General features: G+C 51.3%; 1 protein-coding gene across 1 annotated transcript in view; it reads left to right on the top strand.

Annotated features, from left to right (window-relative positions):
* Positions 1-12,820, top strand: part of wscd2 (WSC domain containing 2) — a 351,702-nt gene that overhangs the window by 238,088 nt on the left and 100,794 nt on the right. Inside the window, exons 5-6 of the mRNA XM_072475405.1 lie at positions 9,041-9,215; positions 12,486-12,650. Of these exons, the coding sequence (XP_072331506.1) occupies positions 9,041-9,215; positions 12,486-12,650 (340 nt within the window). The remainder of the gene's footprint in view (positions 1-9,040; positions 9,216-12,485; positions 12,651-12,820) is intronic.

The following is a 12,820-nucleotide window of genomic DNA, read 5'->3' as shown; positions in this document are numbered from 1 at the left end:
GTCATCGTGTCCTGTTCAGCCATCTGTGCAGGATTGGTTTACTGGACCGGTACCAGGGATGAGGAACTTCAGTTATATTTAAACATTTGTTTTAGAGTTACCCAATTCATTTTTTTCCATTAAGGGGCAATTTAGAGTGTTCAATCCACCTACCCTGCACATCTTTGGGTTGTGTGGGCGAAACCCACGCAAACACGGGGAGAATGTGCAAACTCCACACGGACAGTGACCCAGAGCCGGGATCGAACCTGGGACCTCGACGGCGTGAGGCAGCAGGGCTAACCCACTGCGCCACCCTGCTGCCAGGAACTTCAGTTATGCGAAGAAATTGGAATGGTTCTCCGTAGGGCAGAGAAGGTGAAAAGGAGCGGGATTCAAAAGCGCGCACGATTTTGATAAGAGTAAGGAAGAGGAGCATTTTTCCGCTGGCGGGTAGGTCAGTCGTCACAGGTCAGGAATTTAGAGGAAGGGGCAGAAGAACCAGAGGGGTGGCTGCTGTTTTTTTGCTGAGAGTTACTCAGTTAGGAGCTGGAATGTGCTGCCCGAGAGGGTGTGGGAGCAGATTTAATAGCATCGTTCAAAAGAAATAGGCAAGGGAAGGTTTGCAAAGGTGTGGAGAAAGAGCAGGGACAGTGGGACTTAACTGATGTAACAATTCCAGGGTGCGCGGGGTAAAAGGCCAAACTGGTTTGTTTTAAACTGAATGCACAGCCGCTACCACAACACATAAAACAAACTTTTCAGACAAGACTATCGGGGACTTCCAGCCCGGATCCGGGAGCTACATTTAAAGGTCTCGCTGAGGAGACCAGCTGGGCGGGCCTTCACCCACTCATAGTCTACGAAACTCACGGGGAGATCAATAAGTGATCCCCCATGGTCTTCGTGAGGGTTAACACAACTGGATAACCCTTTCAAAGAGACAGCACAGCCAATGGGCTAAATGGCCTGCTTCTATACTGTAAGATTCATAGGAGAACACCCTCTGTGCAGAGCCCACTTAAGTAGCCAATTCTTCTTCCTTTCTTTACTGGGTGTGGGGGAGGGTGGGGGGGGGGGGGGGGGGAGACCCTGCGCTACATGAGACTGTAGGATGAACCCTGCCAAGCCTCGGGGGTGGAGTAGGGAGGGAGGGCGGGCCTCCTTTTTGGACACTCTATGGCCCAGCGAGGAGTACCCGGCTGCAATTGCTGCTCCCACAGCGACAGCACTGCCAGCCCGTGACGACCCTCGACCTTCACTGCAGCCCTGACGCCGTGGGCGGGATTCTCTAACCCCGTGGCAGAGTGTCCACGCCGTTTTACGACGCCGTGAACGGGCCGACCCAACGACTAATTCTGGCCCCTACAGGGGGCCAGCACGGCACTGGAGTGGTTCGCGCCGCTCCAGCTGCTGATCCCAGTGCGAACTGGGCGCCGCGGGATCCGCGCGTGCGCAGTGGCTCCGGCGGCAACGCGCACATCGCAGTGCCTTCCTTCAACGCACCGGCCCCGACGCAACATGGCGCAGGGCGACAGGGGCCGGCGCGTAGGAAAGGAGGCCCCCAGCCAGAGAGGCCGGCCCGCCGATCGGAGGGCCCCCCCGGGGTCAGACCCCCCTCCCGCCCCACAGGCCGCCCCCCCCGACTCTTACACGCCGACTTCCCGCTGGATGAGAGCATGTGTGACGGCGCCGGCGGGACTCAGCGTTTTCGCGATGGCCGAGAGTCGGCGGCCCAGCCGCGTATTGCGACCCCCGACCGGCGCCGCGCCAACCACGTCGGCGCCAGCGCCGCCGATTCTCCGGTCTGCGGAGAATCGCATGTCGGTGTGGCATGGCGCGGTTCGCACCGGTCGCGGGTATTCTCCGGCCCGGCCCCGGGCTAAGAATATCTCGCCCCATGTACCTGGTTATGAAGGAGCATTGCCATCGGTGTAGCCCCAGATGTGGTGCCACTCCCAGTGGCATTGTTGAGGCTGCTGAGCTGGCTGACCTCTGATCAGCTCTTTGGGCTGGACCTCTCTTATGGGCAGCAGCTCGATTGCCACTGCCGGGGTGCAGCCCCATTTCATTTGGACCGCATAAATGGATTTTCCACCACCCCCAACCACCACTACTGTTGGATCTGGCAACATGGCCTTATGTACTGCCCCTAATGATTCCCAAGTAAACTACTTAGATCTCTGGCGTAACGTTCATAGTATTGGGCGGCACGGTGGCACAGTGGTTAGCAATGCCACCTCACAGCTCCAGGGTCCCAGGTTCGATTCCCGGCTTGGGTGACTGTCTGTGCGGAGTCTGCACGTTCTCCCCGCGTCTGCGTGGGTTTCCTCCGGGGGCTCCGGTTTCCTCCCACAAGTCTCGAAAGACGTGCTGTTAGGTAATCTGGACATTCTGAATTCTCCCTCTGTGTACCCGAACAGGGGCTGGAGTGTGGCGGCTAGGGTTTTTTTTACAGTAACTTCATTGCAGTGTTGACGTAAGCCTACTTGTGACACTAATGAAGGTTATTATTATTTTATGGGGCAGGGGAGTGGGCCTCGGTTATTGTGCTGTTTCTGAGGGTTGGTGCAGACTCGATGGGCCAAATGGCCTCCTTCTCCCCTCATGATTCTTCTATAATTCTATTGTGTGTTGTTACCATCCACCAGAGTGTGACTGGTGAGTTCATGCGAAGAACCCAGTAACTCAGCGTGGCCCAGGTTATGTACCATCGACACAGCCACGAGTAAACAGTCTGCACTCTTCTCACTGACAGGCCCTATTTTGAGCTCTTGCATCTGATGGGAATTGACTGTCCAAATGAACGGATGAACCACTTGCAGTTTTGACCAGACAGATAGCCTTTGACAACCGGGCCATCTCATTCGAGAGGAAAGAATTCTTACAATTACTGAACTCTCCCGCCTCCTTCGGCACCAACCAGCCCTGTTCTCACAATGTTTGCTCTTTGCTCTCTGCTCCTCTGACTTACCAGAGAGGGTGAGGCATATTCTCTCACGGCACCAATGCAGATAGGAAAGAAGCAGTCCCGTTTACCCAGCAATTCCGTGTGAATTGAAACATCTCAGCCTACAGCACACAGTGAATATATTGGCAAACAAGGCAGCTATTCTGTGTCACAAGCTGCCAATGGTCAGCTGATTTGCTTTCTGGCGGGTCTGTTTAACGGAAGACTGTCCCAGGCTACAGGGGGAACTTGTAACTTTCCCTTGACTAGTGCCATGGGCTTCTTACTGTCGGCCAGGGTGGCACGATGACACAAGGGCGGCACAGTGGTTAGCACTGCAGCCTCACAGCACCAGGGACCTGCGTTCAATTCTGTCCGTGTGGAGTTTGCTCTTTCTCCCCGTGTCTGCGTGGGTTTCCTCCGGGTGAACAAAGAACAAAGAACAACGAACAACGAAAAGTACAGCACAGGAACAGGCCCTTCGGCCCTCGAAGCCTGCGCCGATCATGCTGCCCGCCTAAACTAAAATCTTCTACACTTCCGGGGTCCGTATCCCTCTATTTCCATCCAATTCATGTATTTGTTAAGATGCCCCTTAAATGTTACTATCGTCCCTGCTTCCACCACCTTCTCCGGCAGCGAGTTCCAGGCACCCACTACCCTCTGTGTAAAAACACTTACCTCGTACATCTCCTTTAAACCTTGCCCCTCTCACCTTAAACCTATGCCCCCTAGTAATTGACCCCTCTACCCCGGGGAAAAGCCTCTGACTATCCACTCTGTCTATGCCCCTCATAATTTTGTAGACCTCTATCAGGTCGCTCCTCAACCTCCTTTGTTCCAGTGAGAACAAGCCAAGTTTATTCAACCTCTCCTCAAAGCTAATGCCCTCCATACCAGGCAACATCCTGGTAAATCTCTTCTGCACCCTCTCTAAAGCCTCCACATCCTTCTGGTAGTGTGCCGACCAGAATTGAACACTATACTCCAAGTGTGGCCTAACCACAGCTGCAACATGACTTGCCAATTCTTATACTCAATGCCCCGGCCAATGAAGGCAAGCATGCCTTATGCCTTCTTAACTACCTTCTCCAACTGTGTTGCCCCTTTCAGTGACCTGTGGACCTGTACACCAAGATCTCTCTGACTGTCAATACTCTTGAGGGTTCTGCCATTCACTGTATATTCCCTACCTGTATTAGAACTTCCAAAATGCATTACCTCACATTTGTCCGGATTAAACTCCATCTGCCATCTCGCCGCCCAAGTCTCCAAACGATCAAAATCCTGCTGTATCCTCTGACAGTCCTCATCGCTATCCGCAATTCCACCAACCTTTGTGTCATCTGCAAACTTACTAATCAGACCAGTTACATTTTCCTCCAAATCATTTATATATACTACGAACAGCAAAGGTCCCAGCACTGATCCCTGCGGAACACCACTGGTCACAGCCCTCCAATCAGAAAAGCATCCTTCCATTGCTACTCTCTGCACTTCTATGACCTAGCCAGTTCTGTATCCATCTTGCCAGCTCACATCTGATCCCGTGTGACTTCACCTTTTGTACCAGTCTGCCATGAGGGACCTTGTCAAAGGCCTGACTGAAGTCCATATAGACAACATCCATTGCCCTACCTGCATCAATCATATTTGTGACCTCCTTGATAATCATAGAGGTTTATCATAGAATTTACAGAGCAGAAGGAGGCCATTCGGCCCATCGAGTCTGCACCGGCTCTTGGAAAGAGCACCATACCCAAGGTCAACACCGCCACCCTATCCCCATAACCCACTAACCCCACCCAACACTAAGGGCAATTTTGGACACTAAGGGCAATTTATCAAGGCCAATCCACCTAACCCGCACATCTTTGGACTGTGGGAGGAAACCGGAGCACCCGGAGGAAACCCACGCACACACGGGGAGGATGTGCAGACTCCGCACAGACAGTGACCCAAGCCAGAATCGAACCTGGGACCCTGGAGCTGTGAAGCAATTGTGCTATCCACAAGGCTACCGTGCTGCCCGTAATCTCTATCAAGTTAGTGAGACACAACTTCCTTCTCACAAAACCGTGCTGCCTCTCGCTAATATGACCACTTGCTTCCAAATGGGAGTAGATCCTGTCTCGAAGAGTTCTCTCCAGTAATTTCCCTACCACTGAAGTAAGGCTCACCGGCCTGTAGTTCCCTGGATTACCCTTCTTAAACAAAGGAACAACATTGGCTATTCTCCTGTCCTCCGGGACATCACCTGAAGACAGTGAGGATCCAAAGATTTCTGTCAAGGCCTCAGAAATTTCCTCTCTTGCCTCCTTCAGTATTCTGGGGTAGATCCCATCAGGCCCTGGAGACTTATCCACCTTAATATTTTTCAAGACGCTCAACACCTCATCTTTTTGATCTCAATGTGACCCAGGCTATCTACACACCCTTCTCCAGACTCAACATTCACCAATTCCTTCTCTTTGTCAATACTGATGCAAAGTATTCATTTAGTACCTCACCGGTGCTCCGGTTTCCTCCCACAGTCCAAAGATGTTCAGGTTAGGTGGATTGGCCATGCTAAGTTGCCCCTTGGTGTCCAAGGATGTGCGGGTTAGGTGGGGTTATGGGGTTACAGGGGGTAGCGTAGGGGTGTGGTCTTGGGTAGGGTGCTATTTCAGAGGGTCGGTACAGACTCGTTGGGCTGAATGGCCTCCTATACTGTGAGAATTCTATGGTTCTATTCTATTGTATGTTAGACCATAATTCCCATCACAGAATAATCTTTATCCAGCAGACATCTCGCTATTTAATTCTGATTACTCCAACCCAAGATTTCTCCGACTATTTCTTCACTAGCTGTGACTGTGGGACGCTCTGCAGCATCTGACTACCGCTGCCTTCCTGCTTGTCCATGGTAGCACAGTGGTTAGCACACTTGCTTCACCGCACCAGGGTCCCAGGTTCGATTCCCGGCTTGTGTCACTGTCTGTGTGGAGTCTGCACGTTCTACTCGTGTCTGCGCGAGGGACCCGGGTTCGATTCCCGGCTTGGGTCACTGTCTGTGCGGAGTCTGCACGTTCTCCTTGTGTCTGCACGAGGGACCTGGGTTCGATTCCCGGCTTGGGTCACTGTCTGTGTGGAGTCTGCACCTTCTCCCCGTGTCTGCGTGGGTTTCCTCCGGGTGCTCCGGTTTCCTCCCACAGTCCAAAGATGTGCGGGTTAGGTGGTTAGGTGAATTGGCCAATGATAAATTGCCCTTAATGTCCAAATTGCCCTTGGTGTTGGGTGGAAGTGTTGAGTTTGGGTAGGGTGCTCTTTCCAAGAGCCGGTGCAGACTCAAAGGGCCGAATGGCCTCCTTCTGCACTGTAAATTCAATGTTAATCTATGATTAATCTAGGACAAAGGTTCGGCACAACATCGTGGGCCGAAGGGCCTGTTCTGTGCTGTATTTTTCTATGTTCTATGTTCTTTGTCCCGAAAGACGTACTACTAGGTGATTTGGACATTCTGAATTCTCCCTCTGTGTACCCAAACAGGTGCCGGAGTGTGGTGACTAGGGGCTTTTCACAGCAACCTCATTGCAGTATTAATGTAAGCCTACTTGTGACAATAAAGATTATTAAAATTAAACACCGGTAACATCTTCAAGTTAAGATCTCTCACTTTAGATGCCAGGGACAGGTTAGAGAATCCGAGGGTTGTCTCTGGGAAGCCAGAAGGAGAAATTGTTTCCAATCGAGGATGGATTGGTAATGAGAAGATGCAGATTTAAAGCGATTGGCAAAATAACCTGAAGTGAGATGAGATTTTTCTTTACACGAGCGAGTTATATTGATCTAGAACGGTGGAAGCAAACTCAGAAGTAACTTAAATTGGAATCTGGATAAGTACTTGAAGAAAAGAGGTTTGCTGGGTTATGGGGAAAGAGAAACAGTCCGAAAGCTCTTTCAAAGAGCTAGCACAGACATGGTGGACCGAATGCCCTTCCTTCTGTGTTGTACGATTCTTTGAAAGCAGCCTCATGCTTGATGGGCGGGTGCAACACGGCTTCACACAAAATTGTGTCTGTGGATAAACCACCGATTTTCCATCATGTACCAGCCTCCCTGAACAGGCGCCGGAATGTGGCGACTAGGGGCTTTTCACAGTAACTTCATTGAAGCCTACTCGTGACAATAAGCGATTTTCATTCATTTTCATTTTCATTTCATTTCATTTTCATGTATTTTCCTTTCTTCTAGGATCTAGGCCTCAAAGCCCTTCTGAGTTCCACCATTAGTGCAACTCTGTGATTGTCTCACGGCAACTCCATCCCTTGTTGATAAATTTTGGCCTGACGAATCCTTCCATGTTCAGTGGCCCAGTGGTGAAGCCATGTCCGCTGCTTCAACAATATTACAAATTCTACTTCATCAATTTAAAATCAATTTGCCACCCTTCATTTTTCACCATCTTCAAAGTCTATTGCTTTCCCGAATATTGGGTTGAACAATTCAGATTAATTTAGGGGCTAAACCCCTCTGGTCAACGATGAGCTGAACATGGCCTTGCTGGAAAGAAGGAACTTGCATTCAGATGGCCCCTTTCACAACCTCGGGACGTCCCGAAAGCCTTTTACAGCTCATGAAGTGGAGTCACCGATGCAAAGTAGGAAACATGGCAGCCAATTTATGCACAGAAAGATCCCATGATGATCAATGTGATACACCACTGGATAGCCTGGATTTGGTGTTAGATGGGGATAAATGTTGATCAGGACACACCTCTCCCGTTCTGATGCCATGCGATCTTTTATATCTGCGCAGGGTGGGAGGAGCAGGGGGAGTGTTGGTTTAACATCAGGGGCGAAATTCTCCCGTATCGGCGTGATGTCCGCCCACCGGCGCCAAAAACGGCGCAGATCAGTCGGGAATCCTCCGCATCTTGGGGGGCCCAGCCCTAACCTTGAGGAGCTAGGCCCGCGCCGGACTGATTTCCGCCCCGCCAGCTGGCGCGAAAATGACATTGCCGGGCGGCGCATGCGCGGGAGCGTTAGCGGCCGCTCACGGCATCCCCGGCATGCGCTGTGGAGGGAGTCTCTTCCGCCTCCGCCATGGTGGAGACCGTGGTGAAGGCGGAAGGAAAAGAGTGCCCCCACGGCACAGGCCCGCCCACGGATCGGTGGGCCCCGATCACGGGCCAGGCCACCGTGGGGGCACCCCCCGGGGCCAGATCGCCCCGCGCCCTCCCCCAGGACACCGGAGCCCACCCGCGCCGCCTTGTCCCGCCGGTAAGAGAGGTGGTTTAATCCACGCCGGCGAGACAGGCATCCTAGCAGCGGGACTTCGGCCCATCCGGGCCGGAGTATCGCGGGGGGGGGGGGGCCCGGCAACCGATTCCCGGGGGGGGGCCCACCAACCGATTCCCGCCCCCGCTGAATCTCCGGTGCCGGAGAATTCGGCAACCGGTGGGGGCGGGATTCACGCCAGCCCCCGGCGATTCTCCGACCCGGCGGGGGGTCGGAGAATCTCGCCCCAGGTCTGGGAGACGACAGGTCAGAAGGTGCAGCCACTCCCTTATTGCTCTTGGGCGAGGTATTCAAAGGGGCAGGTGATGACATAGTGGTATTGTCAATGGACTAGTGACCCGGGCAGCCGGGTTAGAATCCCACCACGGAAGATGGTGAAATTTGAATTCAATAAATATCTGAAATCAAAAGTCGATCGATGACCATGAAACCATTGTTGATTGTGGTAAAAACCTAAAGTCCTTCAGGGAAGGAAAGCTGCCGTCCTTATCCGGTCTGGCCTACACGAGACCCCAGACCGATAACATTGCGGTTGACTCTTAACTGCTGTCGAATGGCTGAGCAAATCACCCAGTTGAAGGGCAATTAGGGATGGGCAATAAACGCTGGCCCAGCCGCGACGCCCACATCTCAGGAATGAATAAACAAAAACTAATTCACATGGAGCCCTCCAAAGATGGAGATTCTAACAAGGCTTTTAAATATTGCCTTATATATGTCATGTGCCTTTCTGGTAGCTCTGGGTTCAACCTATTCTCCAAAGTTAAGGTGAAAGCTAGTTTGTAACGACGGTGTGATCTTGATGTAAAGGTGCGGTGATTTCCTTCTACAGGAATACACTTTGGCTGTGCTGGCAGGAGCTGCCTGTCGCTGTGGATTCCCCACCCGGCACTTCACGCTGCACGAGCCAGAGGATGAACACCAGTGTGCAGAGAAATGTGCTGGTGAGGAGTACGAAAACTGTGGGAACGAAGAATACTTTGTCGTTTATCAAACGCAAGTACAAGGTAAAGTTCACATTCTAATGTTCGCTGCTTTTTAAAATTGCCATTTGGTGAAATATTGAAAGGAAAAACGTGCATTTATATAGCAACTTTCACAACCTCAGGATGAAGCAAAGCGCTTCACAGCCAATGAAGTGTAGTCGCTAGCGTGATGTGCGGAAATCAGTAGTCAGTTTGAGCACAGCAAGCTCCCGCAAGCAAAACAGCAAATAGGTAGTGAGCAAGGTGGCAGAGCGGAGAGTCTGCGCCATTGACGCCGGTGTGTTTGGTGCGGTGCCGGTCGGGAGCTGCTCTACGCGGCCGGCCTGTCGATTCTCGGGTTGGGATGGGCCAAGCGGCCGTCGTGGAAACGCTGAGTCCCGCCGGCGTCGTTCTAACCTGCTCTCAGCCGGTGGGAACTCAGCGTTGAAGGGTCGAGTGGCGGCCTGTGTGAGAGGGGGAGGGGGGGTGGTGGAGGGGGGCGCCCACCCCGGGGGGGGGGGGGCCTCCAATGCGGCCTGACGCGTGATCAGGGGGATCGGTGGGCCGGCCTCTCTGGCTGGCGGCCTCCTTTCCTACGCGCTGGGCCCCTGTAGTCCTGCGCCACGTTGCGTCAGGGCCGGCGCGTTGAAGGAGGCCTCTGCGCATGTGCGCGTTGGCACCACTGCGCATGCCCGGATCCAGTGGCACCCAGTTCGCGCTGGGATCGGCAGCTGGAGCGGTGCGAACCGCTTCAGCGCCGTGCTGGCCCCCTGTAGGGGCCAGAATTAGTCCTGTCAGTGGCCCATTCACGCCGTCGTAAAGCGCAACGGCGTTTATGACGGCGTGGACACTCTGCCACGAGATGAGAGAATCCCGCCCACTCTATCTGAATGAATGAAATATTTGCAACAAAATTGATGAACTAATATCATAGCCAGAAATTAATGGGTTTTGTTGTGTTATGCTTCTTCATGTAGCATAAGCTGCTTCCTTGATGTATACTCTGACAAAGGAAGGTTCAGACTTGGAGATAGGTTTAACACATTTATTGAACAGTTAACAATTCTCCTACTTGGGTTTGACTCTCCTGCTAATCTAACCATAGTAACTCAATCTAACTAACCAGTCTGCTCTAAGCCATGCGGTGGGTGTGATGCTTCCTGATCTGCCCCTGTCTCTCTGAGTGTCACCTATGGAAAGAGAAAGAACATGTGTGCCCTGTCCTTTTATATGGGTAGCCCCCTTGTGGTCGTGTCACCTCAGGGTGTGTCTTGACTGCCCATTGGTCGTGTCCTATCTTACTGACCTATTGGTTGAATGTCTGTGTGTCATGATGTCTCTGGTGCTCCCTCTAGTGTTTATTTAGTTCTAGTGTATTTATATTAACCCCTTGTGTATTTGCAGTGCCCTAGTGTATCTACATTAACCCCTTGTGTATTTACAGTGCCCTAGTGTATCTACATTAACCCCTTGTGTATTTCCAGTGATGCATATCACCACAGGTTTGATTTAATAGCCATTGGGAAGACATGATGGAGAGTGACCAAGATTTGGAATTAAATATTCCACAGTGCTTGACTTTAGAAGAGATCGACAAAATAAAAAAAGGAGGGTTTGTCCTGATGATTATAAAGGGGGGCACAAAGACAATCGAAATGTGGGATCTTGGGCTGGATTCCCGGGTCCCCCAGCTGCACGTTGCTCAGAGGCACGCCATTTCCTGGCGGCAGAATACTCGACTCCCGCCACTTGTCAATGGGATTTACCATTGAAGCCGCCCCACACCGCTGGGAAACCCATGGGATGGGGGTGCGCTGCCGGTAGGAAAAGAGAATTCTAACATCCGGAGAATTCCGGCCTTTATCTCCAAAAAATAAGATTAAAAATTAGTTTGGGGAGTAAATTAGGAGCCTACCCCCAACACCCTCCTCCCCGCAAAAGTAGAAACCAATTCTACTGTTCATGGTTCATGGAATGCATTCGAGATAGTTTTCGAGATTAGTATGCCAAGGAGCCATCTCGAAACAGATTGCTTTAGATTTTGTGCAATGAGATAGAGTTAGTTAATAACCGCGCAGTAATGAGTAATATGATGGAATTTTATACTGAGTTTGAGAGTGATTAAGTTCAATCCGGAAATAGGGGGTCTTAAATGTGAAGAAAGCAAACTGTATCGGTATGAGGGGTGAGAGAGCTGATTGGGAAACTAAAAGGTACAACAGTGGAAAGGAGATAGGAAAAAGATACAATGGCAGAAGGGCAGTCAAAGATATAAAGAATGAATTCAAAACTTATAATGCTGAGGCATTCCTTAAGAAAGGAAATGTGGTCCAGTGGTGGCGATTGAAAGAAGTTAAAGATGGTACTGGAAGAAAGGAAGAGATTTATATTGTTTCCGAGAAGAGTCGTAAGCCTGAGGATAGGGAGGGGTTTAAAAATCAATGAAAGGTGGCTTAAGAAACAAAGAAAGAGAAGATAGAGTGTGAGTGTAAACTAGCCAATGTGTTGGTCCTGAGAGAGACTGGGTAGACTGGGCCGACATTCCCTTGAGTTCAGAAGAATGAGGTGATCTCAATGAAACAGAAACATTTTAAAGGGCGTCACAGAGTAAGTATAAGGAGGATATTTATCCTGACTGGGAAGCCTAGAACTAGAGGTTAGAGATTCAGAATAAGGGGTGAGATGCTCCGACCCCCCGCCGGGTCGGAGAATCACTGGGGGCTGGGGCGGGGGCGGGAATCAGTCCGGCGCGGGCCTAGCCCCTCAAGGTTAGGGCTCGGCCCCCCAAGTTGCGGAGGATTCCGTACCTTTGGGGCAGCGCGGTGCCGGACTGATATGCGCCGTTTTTGGCACCGGTCGGCGGACGTCGCGCCGATACCGGAGAATTTCGCCCAAGGAGCCGGTCATTTAGGACTAAGTTTGGAAGTCATTTCTTCACTGAAGTGGTAGTGAACCTTCGGAATTCTTTACCACAACAAACTGTGGCTGTCGAGGTGATAGGTATATTCAAGTCAGAGATTGGAAGCTTTTCAGACACTGGGGAATCAGGGATATGGTGATCGTAGGGACAGGTGGAGTTGGAGGTTGAGGTTTAGCCACAACCTTATTCCAGGATTTTGACCCGGCGACAGTGAAGGAGTGACGATGTAGGTCCACGTCAGGATGGCGTGTGATTTGGTTGTGTTCCGTACCTCTGCTGCCCTTATCCTTCAAGGTGGTCGAAGCCGAGGGCTTGGCGAAAGAGCCTTTTTGCATGGTTGCAGTGTGTCTTGCAGCTAGTCCACACAATTAATGCACAATTGTTCTTTCCAGACAACCGTTGCATGGACAGATATTTTCTGCCCACTCGCTCGAAACGCCTTGTGGCCTTGGCCAGTTTTCCAGGTGCAGGAAACACGTGGGGTCGCCACCTCCTGGAACTCACCACAGGCTATTACACAGGCAGCTACTACTTTGATGGCTCGCTCTACAATAAAGGTAGGATCCTTGATAAAGAAAAATAATCTCAGGGGCATCCTTTCCAGGATTTAAACATTTATGAATCTAATATGGTCCCCTCGCTGATTGTCTTGTGTTAAGTAAGCAGAACAGCAGTTTTAAAAGAAAATGCAATGTATGTTCACTGCTGGTTGCAATGGAAAGTAAGT

This window comes from Scyliorhinus torazame, chromosome 1 (genome assembly GCF_047496885.1).
Source record: "Scyliorhinus torazame isolate Kashiwa2021f chromosome 1, sScyTor2.1, whole genome shotgun sequence".
Classification (NCBI taxonomy): Eukaryota; Metazoa; Chordata; class Chondrichthyes; order Carcharhiniformes; family Scyliorhinidae; genus Scyliorhinus; species Scyliorhinus torazame.
Note: the sequence above shows the minus strand (reverse complement) of the source record. Positions and strands in the feature narration are given on the sequence as shown.